General features: G+C 35.3%; 1 protein-coding gene across 1 annotated transcript; it reads left to right on the forward strand.

Moving 5' to 3' along the window:
* The first annotated feature begins 1,109 nt into the window (after positions 1 to 1,109).
* LOC132296545 (histidine kinase CKI1-like) lies at positions 1,110 to 3,911 on the forward strand. The gene is made up of 4 exons (XM_059794737.1): positions 1,110 to 1,428; positions 1,546 to 2,126; positions 2,383 to 3,465; positions 3,702 to 3,911. Exons 1-4 carry the CDS (start codon positions 1,110 to 1,112, stop codon positions 3,909 to 3,911), a joined length of 2,193 nt encoding a protein of 730 aa, XP_059650720.1.
* Positions 3,912 to 13,342: the final 9,431 nt, after the last annotated feature.

Below are 13,342 nucleotides of genomic sequence, written 5' to 3' on the forward strand. Positions count from 1 at the left end.
ACAAAGGAGATGATAAATAACCCCTCAAAAGTGGAGCGTGAGTGCGGTTTTAAAAATAATTATGGACTATGACAATGTTTTGAAAGATTTCGTGTTATTTACTTTTTTCTTTTTCTCAACAAATAGCACACCCACCTGTTACGATTATTTATCTTTTCACTTTAAAATGTTGAGGAGATCCGATTGACTTATACTTTTTAAAATAAGTTTGACACTTTTTTTTGGTATATTGTTGTGCAATTGTAAGATGATTTTAGAACAGGCATATGCTAACTAGATTAAAGACATACAATTTGGATATTCAATTTTGAACACACTTCTAGTGACAAGAGTGCGGTTTTAAAAGGAAGTTTATATACAATTGTTTAAGTTTTCTCTATCGCTTTTTTAATTTTTAATTTTTAATTTATTTTTTAATTTTTTATTGGGGTTCTTTCAATATTTTTATTCTCATGTTTTTTTGGTAAAAAACTTCAAGGTCCTGTGTAGAAAGAAACAAGTAATGTTAGTTTAGAGAAGGTGGTTTTGTTGTATTAGGAAAGGAGAAAAGTTAATATGCAATATCACCCTCAAATTATATATAAGGATCACTCTACTTGGTGTGGAGAAAGTTTCTTGCTTACCGGTGAGCAAGTGTTCAATTCTGTATATATATATATATAATCTTTTTCTTTTGGTCATAAATAAATAATCACTAATCTGTTACAACACCTTAGTTCCATCATTACATCTCTTCCTTCTCTTTGACAATTAGGACTAGTTTCACTCTGCAATTCCATGAGGTAATTTTTCAGTAATTTTCTATATTAAGTCTATGTTATGAGGAATTAATTTTAGATCAATTGTTTGATTTTCAATATTACTTCAAATCTCTTTGGTTCTCAATCTACATTTCTATAGAATCACTGATCATGCATACATGTTCACACTCAACTCATTGTTACCTGAAATATAGTGAATATGCATTATAAACATGATTGGTATTTCTTTTACTTACTTGGCCATTCTTTGTTATTTTCTTAACATAATTGCTAATTTATATAGGTTTCAGGTATATGTATTGGCTTTACCACAAAAGGAACTAGAAAACAATTTCAGAAGAACACATCATGTTCACATTCGCGTTATTTCTTATAATCATCGGCACTATGGTTATATCCATCGTCCCATTCATGTTCTTAATTGTTAGAGCAGCTAGAAGAGAGATGCACTTATGTGCTGCACTCATAAGACAAATGGAATCAACCCAACAAGCAGAAAGAAAGAGTATGAACAAGAGTCTCGCATTTGCAAGCGCAAGCCATGACGTGCGTGCCTCTCTAGCCGGCATTACTGGTTTGATAGAGATATGTCGCGAGGAAGTTGCCCCTCTGTCAGAATTCGAAACAAATTTAATGCAGATGGAAGTTTGTATAAATGACCTTCTGGGTATGTTTACTAACTAGTTTTCTATTTCTTCGTAACATTTTTTAAATTCAATTGGAAAGTCTGCACATTGATAAAGATTTATGTCATTAATAAGAAATCTAAAATGTGTTTATCCAGGGTTATTGAATTCAATTCTTGACACAAGTAAAATTGAAGCTGGCAAGATGCAACTTGAAGAGGAGGAATTTGATCTGGCGCAGTTTCTTGAAGATGCCGTTGATTTACATTATCCTGTAGGAATGAAAAAAGGGGTAGATTTGGTGTTGGACCCTTGTGACGGTTCCATTTCTAAATCTGCACTCGTTAAAGGTGACCGGGGAAAATTGAAACAGATATTGTGCAACTTACTGAGTAATGCTGTCAAATTTACCTCCGAGGGACATGTAACGGTTCGAGCTTGGGCAAAGAAACCGAGCTTCAAGAATTCAATACTCGATTCCAATAGGAAAAGTTCATTGAGTTGCTTATCATGCTTATTTTTTAAGAACCATGAAGCATACAATGACCCTGAAGTTGAAGCCATGAAAACAATCCAACAAAATTCAGATTGTCTGGAATTTGTGGTTGAGGTGGATGATACAGGAAAAGGAATTCCGAAAGAGAAGAAAGAATCTGTATTCGAAAACTATGTCCAGGTCAAAGAGACAGCTCTTGGACAAGGAGGCACTGGCTTAGGACTTGGTATTGTTCAATCTTTGGTGCGTCAATACTTAGCCCTAATAATTTCAGCTAAACTTAAGCCGGTTTCAACTACTCAATTGTGTTGCATTTGTTTTCCATCCATAAAAGCACTGCCAAAATATTAGATTTCCCTTCTATTACGTGTTCCGATTTTTCAAAATATTAGATTTTCCTTCTATTACTAGGTTCAGTTTTTTTTTTTTTGCACGAATTAATTGCCAATATTTGAAAATGACTTGGAGTATTTTTAATTCAGATATTTTTTCCCACTAGGTACGTCTGATGGGTGGAGAGATACAAATTGTGGATAAGGAAATTGGTGAAAAGGGAACCATCTTCAGGTTCAATGCCTTCCTCACAACATGTACTAGTAGCTATGCAAGAGAAGATGTCGAATCACATGGTGGTTATATATCCAGTGATTCATATCAAAACTCAGGGCCAAGTAATTGCACCCCCAGCCCAAAGCCAGAGTTGTCCCAAGTCATACTCTTCATTCAAAGCGATGAACGTCAAAGAACTTCACAAAAATTCATGGAGAGCCTAGGGATAAAAGTGCATGCAGTAAAACAATGGGAGCAACTTCCTCATTACCTGAAGAAGATAAAACAGAAACTGAACTTTTGGTGGTTCAGCCCTTCAGGAAGATCAGATGTGAGCTCGAGGAGTGATTACATGAGCAGAACGGGTACTAGAGCAAAGGATTTGCCTTTAAGTGCCATGGATGGGTCAGACCAGATACCACCCGTTCACAGGAGGACTAATTATAGAGGTGTGCCCAACTTCATACTAATTGTGATTGATACTAATGCTGGACCATTTCGGGAATTAAGCAAGGCTGTGGCTGAATTCAGAAGAGACCTTGTTAATACTTTCTGCAGAGTTGTTTGGATAGATAAACCAGGTGCTCATAACATCCATTCGAAAGGCCTCAATGGGGACAAGCTCCCTCCAACCGATCTCATCATATCTAAGCCGTTACACGGCTCTCGTTTATATCATCTGATTGGACTTCTACCGGAGTTTGGAGGTACATTGCAGTGTAATACAACCGAAACAAGGAGGCCAAACAAGTACCAAGTTGAAAAAATTTCTTCCGAGTCCAAACAAGGAGGCCAAACAGGTAGCATGAGCAGTGATCAGCAACCTTTGAGTGGGAAAAGAGTGTTGGTTGCTGAGGATAATGCCTTGTTGCTTAAGCTGACTATGTCTATTTTATCTCGGCTTGGTGCAACTGTTGAACTCTGTGAAAATGGAGAAGCAGCTTTGGAACTGGTTTGCAAAGGTCTAAGTGATCAAAGGAAAAGCAGAGCTTCTGGGGTTCTTCCTTATGATTATATATTAATGGACTGTGAGGTAAATGATTGTTTCTCTCATGCATCTCTGCATATCTTATTGCTTGTTCTACTTAGTGAATGCACACATAAATACTAAATAGTATAACTCTTGGTGACAATATTCCAAACCCACATTTTGTATACTTGCATTCAGTTTTCAAGAAAGGAAGCTAGCCATCCAAGTTTTGTGTTATATCATATGGGTATTTTTTTATTTTTTATTATGAAATACAAGTGCTATTCATTGTTTGACAGATGCCGGTAATGGATGGGTTCGAGGCAACAAGACGTATACGGGAGGAGGAGACATATTACGGTGTTCACATACCCATCATTGCATTGACTGCTCATACAGCAGGTGAGGAAGCAGGAAGGATGATCGAAGCTGGATTGGATTTTCATTTAACCAAGCCTCTGAAAAAGGAACAGCTATTGGAAGCCATCAAATACATCCATAGTAAATGAAATAGCATCTATCTTTAGTCCTCTTTTACCTTTTTTTTCTTCTAGTACTTGTGTACATTGTCTGTTCTTTTTGGTGAATTTATATGATTATGCAAAAATATTTTAATTGTATTCCATGTGAATACAAAAATAAAATTTTCTATTTTTTGTGCAATTCTTGACTTCCCAGTTGGTTCTAACATAATGTTAAAAGTTTTTCTTTGCTAATAGTTTAATAGTCATTTTCATGAAAGATTACTCCTAGAATTAAAGTAAACATATTATCTTTAAGTTTTGATTAAGGCCAAAGCTCTCATAATGGTTAAAATTGTTAGAGTAATATCGAACAGAGAGGAAGAGTTAATTACTCCCACAGGACATATCAATAATCACTTTGATCAAGCAATTACAATCTCTTACACTCAACTCATATACACTTTCAGCCTAATTGATTTTTTATTTTTTTATTTTTAATAGAGAAGAAGATAAATTACCCCTTCAAAATGGAGTGCAAGTACACTTTTTTAAGTTATTGTGAACTGTGGGAGTGTTTTTGAAATATAAAATTGTCATTTTATTTTTGTTTTTTAATGACACTGTGTTAATTGATGTGTTGGAGATACATCAATGTGTTAAATTCAGTTATTTCAACTTCTATTGATCTTCAAGTATATGTTGTATGATGCACCATGTGTGATGGTGAAAAGTTTGTTGTTTTATGGATGATAATATTTCAAGGTATTACCAATCTTCATTAGCTAACTTGAGCAAACTCTGAGATGTGCTTTGACAGATGCTTTAATAGAGAGATTCCTATGGTTGATATTTCTAGCTTAGCTTTTGTTTTGTTTTGGAAACATGTTTATTAAAGGATCTTACCATTTTAATTCTCTTTGCTCTTTTTCTTTATATATTTATGTAGGTAGTGGGTTCTGATCACAGTAATATGAGTCCTAATAAATGGTGAAAAGTTTGTTGTTTTATGGATGATATTACTTCATTCGGCTTATTCGCAGTGGCAACATTAACTTCATTTGGCTTATTGGCAGCGGCAGTAGTTGAGCATTAATAGTCTATCATGACACGTGTTTCACCATTCCCTTGGTTGAGCTCACTATTTCAAGCATGCTTTAGTGTCTCATCCACCATTTCAAAATCCTTGAAGTGTCCCATGTAACTTTGTGTTGTTATCTTGGGGCTCCTATCTGTGCCCTCTCGATACCACCAGTTTTGAAGGCTTGTGACTCAAGGTCTAGGCATCGATGTGTATTTGTTCTAAAATTGTCTCAGGGTCTATAGGACACGATGATTTGGCACTTTGCAGTTTGGGTCTCAATGAGTCTTGCTCAAGGTTTGCTAGACATGAATTTGTCTCGGGGTTTTAACGACTCGGGGAACATTTCTCGAGGTTTGGGACTCGAGGGGCAACGCTAGAGGTTTTTGACCTAATTTATTTCAAGGTTTCTTAGGATTGAAGTTCAGGACTCGAATGGTTTACATTTGAGGTTTTGTTTGACGTGAGAATGTTTAAAGGTTTTCTTCACTCAAGAATTGCTTTACTAGACGGCTGCTGCTGGAGGTCTATTAAGAGCAGCTCCAATGGCCCATAATTTAGAGATTCTGGACCTTTTTTAGCTATTGGACTGCTCCAATAGAGTCTCCAAAAAATGGGCCCCATGTTCTGGGTTGCAGAATGGGTCGCCCTTTTTGGCTACCCAATTAGCGATTGCAGGCTTCTGATGTGTGAGCCCATCCATTGTTTGGATTTTAAACTTTTGTAGCCTAGCAAAACTGTAGCACGGAATACATTTAAGGGCGTGTTTGGCAGTGAAAAAATTTCCAAAAATTAGTTTTTTTTTTTTTCCCTTAAGATAATTGAACTAAAGAGCCGTTAAGGCGCTGTTTGTGTCAGCCAAACAGTGCCTTAAAGGCTTTTTTGGGCCAAAAAATGTTTTAAAAAATTGAAAAAAAGTTAATTTTTTTTTTTTTAATGTTTCTATTGACATTATATTAGTTTTAGGTATTGTTTGGCTGACCCAAACAGTGCCTTAACTGCTATATTGACTAACCAAACAATTTTTTTCTCCTAAAAATAGAAAAAAATAATTTATTAAATATGTAAAAAATATTAAAATATTAATATTTGTGTAAAGCGAAAATGCACTATTGGAGTACATGCGATGACTAAAAATTAAAAATTCTAAAACGTTAACGTGATTATGAAAAATGCTAAAGTGATTATTAAAAATTGTTAATGTGACAAATTAAAGAACCAAAATCTATTGGAGATGCTCTGAAATTGGGAAGTTATCGAGTATTTGTTTTGAATCAAAGTGTTCTTTTATCTTGACCTAAACTGACGTGGTCTTTGTTTCATTTTTGGTGATGTGACCTTGGTTTTACCTTTGCTGACTTTACTAGTACACGTAAGCAGTGTATTTATATGCCTCCGTTGTAATTGTAGGTGAACTATCAGTTTTCACTTTCTTTTTTTTATGAATATGACATTAAACAGAGGTGGATCAAGAAGTAGATATCTGTTGTTTGCTATGAATAGATTTTTTTTCCGTCATCTTTTTGTACTTCCAGAGTATATAATTATTTCTGATTTTTAGAGAATTTGAATGGTGCCATCTTCTTAAGCATGGCATCTATCATTAGACGATAAATGGGTTAATTTTTATAGATGCTATCTTATGCACAACAAGATACCTAAATCCAATTGTTGTAAATATTACTAACGGTTAGTGCTCATCAGTATCAGCTTCTTATTTCTTAAAAAAAAATTAGAGGTTTAAGTTTCAGAAGAGGTGTGTGTGTGAGTACCCAACTAGAAAAAAAAATTTATTGTAAATCCTTTTCTTGATATGTTTTGAGAATTGAAACCCTTAATGGGTTATTTTATTTGGTGCTTTGTAAAAAGTAATGTCAATTGAAATTGATTAGGCTGTGTTTGGTGACATGGAATTGGAATCTTGGAATTAGAATTGGAAAAAATTTTGTGAGTTATTTTTTTTTTTCAATTCCACCGATTTCAATTCTAAAGCTCCAATTTCATGCATGCCAAATATAACCTTAGGGTTTGTGAAGACCCTGTAAATTAATCCGAGTTTAAGCTTCATTGGCATTCACCTCGAAATTTTTTAAGGCCAACTCTACATTTTTAAACAGGTGGAACAAAGTTTCCAGTTTTTACTTTTAGGAAGCTCTTCTCTTCCCTAGAGAATAGGCGTACTAGCACTTTCATTCGGCTCATTTATGAAGTCACAAAAATAGATAATTAAAAGCAAAAAATAGACAAATCTGCTCATGCTATTTCAGGTGAGGCAAACAAGGCATTAAGGAAGTTTTGGCCTTGCATTCTTTTTGGCATTCATTTCTTGTACCTTTTTTTGTTTTTTGTTTTTTTGTTTTCTTTTAGCTATTTCTTGTTATTAAAACCACATCCAACATTACAGACCACCAGGAACTGTCACATTTTCACGAAAAAAATAATTCTTTCTTCAGGGGCTGCCTTTTCTGTTTTTTCTTTCTTTCTGGGAAAGGTATTTTAGACTTTGTAGTTAGGCAAGACAAATATTGAGATAGCTATCTCGAGATGGTACTTGTGCAAACGTTGGGAGTTGTGGTAGTTTACGGTTGCATAGGCCACAAAAAGTAGAGTTGTTTCTAGGTGCTAAGGTCTGTTTGGTTCACATTTTGTTTTTACTTTTTTATTTTAATCTGAAACAAAATAAGTGTTTTGTTGTAGATTGCTTTCAACAATAATCGAAAGCATGTTTTGTAATGCCCATTTATTACAAGATTTTTGGAAGCAAAAGTATGAAAAATGTATTTGGTAAAAAAATGTTGCAAGTTTAAAAATGTCATTTAAGAGAGTTCTTCAAATATATATATTTTTTACTATTCATTGCTATAATATCCGTTCCTACATTGCTGTAATATATAAAAATGTCAAATTGAATTTTTGATTCTTGGTCACTATTCACGAAATATTTTAGCACCGTGCAAAGCAAAACATTTTGGCCACTATTCAAGAAACGTTTTAGTATTGTGCAAAACAAAACAATTTTCCCCAAATGAGTTGTTTTATTTATCACTGCTACAATACTGGACAAAAATAAAAATACGAAAAATAAAACGTGTACCGAAAAATTTCCTTTTCAAATTCATCCATGACCCCTTTTTAGTGGTGAATAAATAAATGGAACTTATCCTTCATATGTTATTTGTAATAATACCTTTGCATTTGCATTTCTTTTCACTTGAATATGTTTAAGTTTGTGAGATATATTTTTGTAATTGGCATATTTCAGTAACAAAACAAGTCCTAATCGAGTTGTACTTTCAGTTACTATATCAGACTTGACATTGACTGTGGAATTCAGAGGTTGTTCAGAAAAGGAAAGTACAGTTGATCATCGAAAAGGAAAGAACAACATATTAGGATTTCGTTTCCCACTTAGGACACAATTACCTACAAGGTATATTTTCAGAGTTCCAAAAATACAGAAAATCCAAGTTAAAGTTGGATTCTGTCAAGTGGGAACCGGTACCTACATTTGGGAACCGGTTCCACAAGCTAAGATTTGAGAACATCTTTTTGTCCTTTGGGAACCGGTACCAAGATTAGGAGCTGGTTCCAGAAGTCCTGATTGCAAAAGGTTTATAGTTTTATTGTTCTGTTTAATTCCTTTTTGATTCAACTTTCCTTTCAAGTCTTATGCACAAAATTTCCTTTACTTTCAGAAGGAATAGGACTTTGCAAACCTCTATATAATCATGTCATACACATAGGTTTATTCACGGCTTTACATCATTATTCATAGATCATACAAAGCCTTAGGAAGTTTATTCCTCTCAGAAAATCAAAGTTGATTTTTTCTGTTGTCTTCCTAGAACACACACATATTCACCTAGTGAGGTTAGAGTTATGGAGTTCGAATCCTGATCGTGATCATACAGTTGTATCTATATCGATCAGAAAAAAGCAGATCTTCGTCTGCATCAAGTGCAGACGGTTGAAGAACAGAAGTAAAAACGATCACTCTTTGAAAGGGTTGGAGCATTCAAGGAGTGTTGTCTAATCTACCTACTACTCTTCTACAAATATCAAGCCTAAGTCTGAGGTCAAGTTGCTGTTGGACGGGGAGTCGTAAAGCCAGAGAATTGTCAACAGTTGGTGTTTGGTAAAATGATAGGGTGTGAGCTAGAGTCAAAGTTTAGTGTACTTTGTTTCAAGCATAGTGTATCGGTTTACTTTGGACTGCACAGTCCACGAGGTTTTCCCATAACAGTTGACGTATTTTATTGTAACAACCCAAGAAGATACCAAATAATAATAATAAAATGTATAAAATTTTGGCATAACCTCCGCAGAAAGGTTGTAACGTCCTAAACCTGAAGGTCCAAACGATTAACCGGGTCCTCACTCGAACCCGAGGTCAACTAAACCCATCCACGTCACTTCTAGTGTCAAGTGTCACTATTACACCTGAATTATACCTTTAGAAGATCTCAAACAACATCCCAAGGCTTAAAGTGACAATGGATGGAGAAATGGACGAAGACTACATGAACAGCTCATTTCGGCTGACCGTAGAATGACAATGGCTGGAGAAATGGATGAAGACTACATGAATAGCTTCATTTCGGTCGACCGAAGTGGAGCTTCGGTCGGCCGAAATGAGCTCTCTGCTCCGGTCGACCGAAGTGGCCAACCAGTTGGCCGAACCCCAAAAGTCCCAAGAGCAACCAAAGAATTGGTTGACCGAAATGGCTCTGATAAGCCCTGGACCTGATGCTGAGTTACTGCACTTGTAAAAATGAATAGAGATTGGAATGGGGGCTTTCAAATGATCTATATTTGCTTTAAGAACACTTCAAATGAAAAATCATGCACAGTCTTTACATTAATTCCATTTTCAACAAAATAGAGCTAAGGCTCATAATTGGATTACAAGGCCATGTTAGCAAGTTTAAATACAGTCCAAAATAAACTTTTACAAAAGAATGGCCTAAATACGAAAAGAAAAAATAGGCTTCTAGTACTCCATCAAATTTGTGGTAGATTGTCATTTGCCACTTCCTCCCCATGACTTGAAAAATGTTAAATATAAATGGGTGAGCATAAGCTCAGTAGGAAGTGCCTAAGATACACTTCTTATATCCCCGCGAATCCATATAATAAATAGATAAAAAGTGAACGGGATCATGCCGTAGGTAAACGCACATTCTCAACCACAACAACAAGTATGTAGTAAATCTCAACTAATCACAAATTTCTTACAATGTCATGAAGTGCAATGTTATGCAAATGTCGCTCCCCATTTCCGAAACATTTCCGTTTGAACTTCCAAACTGTTAGTGTAATCCAACCCAAGGCACCTCCAAGGCGTCACAAATGGAGGGTTGACTAACTATCCACGACCACAAGGCACCTCCAAAGCGTCGCATCCGGCCTAGTTAGCTCAACCATACTCCCTTTTAGACTACACTAATAACACCGACCACTAGGCACCTCCTAGGCGTCCGGTTTTCACAAACACCTTCGAAAATATTTTTCCAAAAATAATTTCATTTGTTTTAAAACTTTTTTCCCCCTTTTTTCTTTCCCCATGGATGCATGAAATGTTCATACTTCAATTTATCAATCCCAGCCATAAAACTTTCACACATGCTATACAAAACAAATTTATAAACTACATACTAAAACTCTTATTTAACATTAACTTTGCATAACTAGCATATAAGGTATGGATTCAAATTCATGTGAGCATGTTTAATCACCGTAAAACAACTAGCATGATTAATCACCCCAAGATAACTAACAAATAATCACCTATATTCCATGCTTATCATCTACACAAAGTTTTGCACAAAATTTTACATCAATTGAACATGTTAGACATCAATTTAAGCTAGAAAACTCACAAAAGTATAAGAATTCATGCATTAGAACACCCCTACGTCAAATTGTAGAGAAACCCTCAAAATGGGTCTCAAAACTCAAAATCCTAGGGGAGGCTAAAACTGAAATTGCTTGTACTCACACGTAGATCTCGCCGCGCTCTCCATTTTGCCGCAAACGGCTCCCAAAAACTCAAAGAAATGAGAGATTAATTGAAACTTTAGTTTTTGACACAAAGGAAAAAGAAAAATGAAGAACAAGAGAGGGAGAGAGAGGATTACGAGAGAGAAAGAGAATCTGTGAGGCCAATGGTAGCCTTTTGACACTTAAAGTAGTGGTGGGTCCCACCACCAAAACTATTTTATTTATTTATTTATTTTTTCTTTTATTTTCTTTTCCTTTTTACACCACACAATTATATATACACATTTAATAATTCACAATCACATAAATATAATAAATAAGATGCATGAGGTGCAAATGGACCCAACTAAAAATCCTTGAACGCAACAATTCGGGTAGTGGGTCCCACATGGAACCTTTCGGCCCCAAAAATGAAAAAATGCAAAAAATGGTAACCTTGGCATTTTAAAGAGTCCTGGACGCAATGAAATGTCCCAACTAGTTCTCGGACACAACCGGCACATTCCGCGATGTCCGGCACGCAAAATGAGAAAAGACGAGAATGCCTTCCAGAAAAATGAAAAATAGCAAAATTCGGTAAATAATTACAATCTACCTGATGAGCGCTGAAAAGTGCGTATTTAAGCCCCTTAAGCTTAAGCATTCTAGTGCATTTATCTATCTTATTTTACCATTTTATATTGATTTTGTATTATTTCCATTTTCAGGCACTTATCCTGAAAATAAGCTAACTCAGCCAAATAAGAGCAGAAATGAAGCAATTCTGGGATAAATCATAGAAAGGAGCTAAGTGGAAGCAAAAGGAAGAAAAAGGTGGAAATCAACGTCTTCGATCGATCTCAGATCAAAGTTCGATCGATCCAACATGATCGATCTCAGATCAAAGTTCGATCGATCCAACATGATCGATCTCAGCACTTCAAGATGGATCAGAGCCATGATGACATTTTCAGAGATCTCAAAAGTTCGATCGATCCAACATCATTCTTCGATCGATCGAACTACTTTGTCCTTATCCAAATGATTGATCTTATCTAGTTGTACCACCCTACCAACCACTTTTGTCCTTTTCCCAAAAATATCTTCAAAATATCTCAGATTTGTCTTTATCCAAAAAGCGCCACCAATGAAGATCGATCCAGCCTAAGTTCGATGGATCTCAGCTATGTTCGATCGATCCAAGTCCAAGGTTCGATCGATCGAACTTCCTCCAGTGCGAAAAAGTTAAATTTCCAGGTCATTGAAAGTTTTCCTTTATCCAATCATTAGGGAATATTGTGTGTACGACCCCAGTTCATTTTGGGTGTCATTTGACCTACCTATATAAGGATAAGGATTGTTTTTTACAAGGAGAGCCAATATCATATCATATCATCTCTTGGAGAGCAAGCTTAGAGGAGGAGGAGGCTAGAGACACCATTGGAGACTCTTCATCAACCAAGGAGCAAATCTCTACCATGGAGTTAGCCCTTGAGGGTTGGAGAAGCAATACTATGAGTGGCTAGACATCCTCTTGGGGCTAGAGTTAGCCCCAAGCATACTTTTTACATCTTGATTTTATGTATTATTGAGGGATTAGTGTTGTAATATATGTTTTTGCACTTATATATATATAGATCTTGTTTATTCAATGATTTATGTGGTTTAATGCTTTCAATTGATCATTTCCTTCTATCCATATGTTAATGTATGTTAGAATAGATGTTCATGTGTTTGTCTCTATTTCTTGTGTTATTGATGCATGTTTATGTGTATTAACGCTATAGATCTAGAGATTATCAAAACATTGTGCTTAAAAGAATGCTCTTGTGATTTTCTAGATGGTCCATGCTCATTTATTGATGGATTGTACCTCTCCCTTAGCTTAATTAGTTTAATTTCATGTCATTAACTTAATTGTAGTGTAGTGGTAGCATAGTTGTTAGATGGGAGGACAATCCATGCTTGTTATTTGATGTTTCATACTTTTGAATGCAAGTAGCATATGTCTTTAACCTTATGGTGTATTTGGCTTGTGAGCTTAATGAAATGATTAATAACTTGTTAGATATATTGTGCTTTTCACATGCTATTTAGACAATATATACTTAATTGCTAGATATATTGTGCTTTGCACATGTTGATTAGACAATGTATGCTTAATTGGTCACCCTTCCTAATTGAATCAACCAAACACACACACATATCAATATTGCAACACAAATTTTCCTCATTAGTTATTAGTTAAGGGTGTAGAAAAGCATTGCTTGGTGGTAACCTCTAAACCCCAAGATCTCTCTCTCTCTTTCTTACTCCTTATTGCATTCAATTATTTAGTTTAATTTGCTCTCTAGTTTAATCAACCAACCAACCATTTGTTTGATCACTCGACCTACAAACCCTAATTGCGATTCCACAA

Source organism: Cornus florida, unplaced genomic scaffold (genome assembly GCF_030987335.1).
Source record: "Cornus florida cultivar Cherokee Brave unplaced genomic scaffold, ASM3098733v1 CherokeeBrave_3.0.0_Hap2_Chr02, whole genome shotgun sequence".
Classification (NCBI taxonomy): Eukaryota; Viridiplantae; Streptophyta; class Magnoliopsida; order Cornales; family Cornaceae; genus Cornus; species Cornus florida.

Coding starts and splice junctions, on each gene's coding strand:
- LOC132296545 (XM_059794737.1), top strand. CDS start 1,110: ATGTTCACATTCGCGTTATTTCTTATAATCATCGGCACTATGGTTATA. Junction 1,429..1,545: donor TTGTATAAATGACCTTCTGG/GTATGTTTACTA, acceptor GTGTTTATCCAG/GGTTATTGAATTCAATTCTT. Junction 3,466..3,701: donor ATATATTAATGGACTGTGAG/GTAAATGATTGT, acceptor ATTGTTTGACAG/ATGCCGGTAATGGATGGGTT.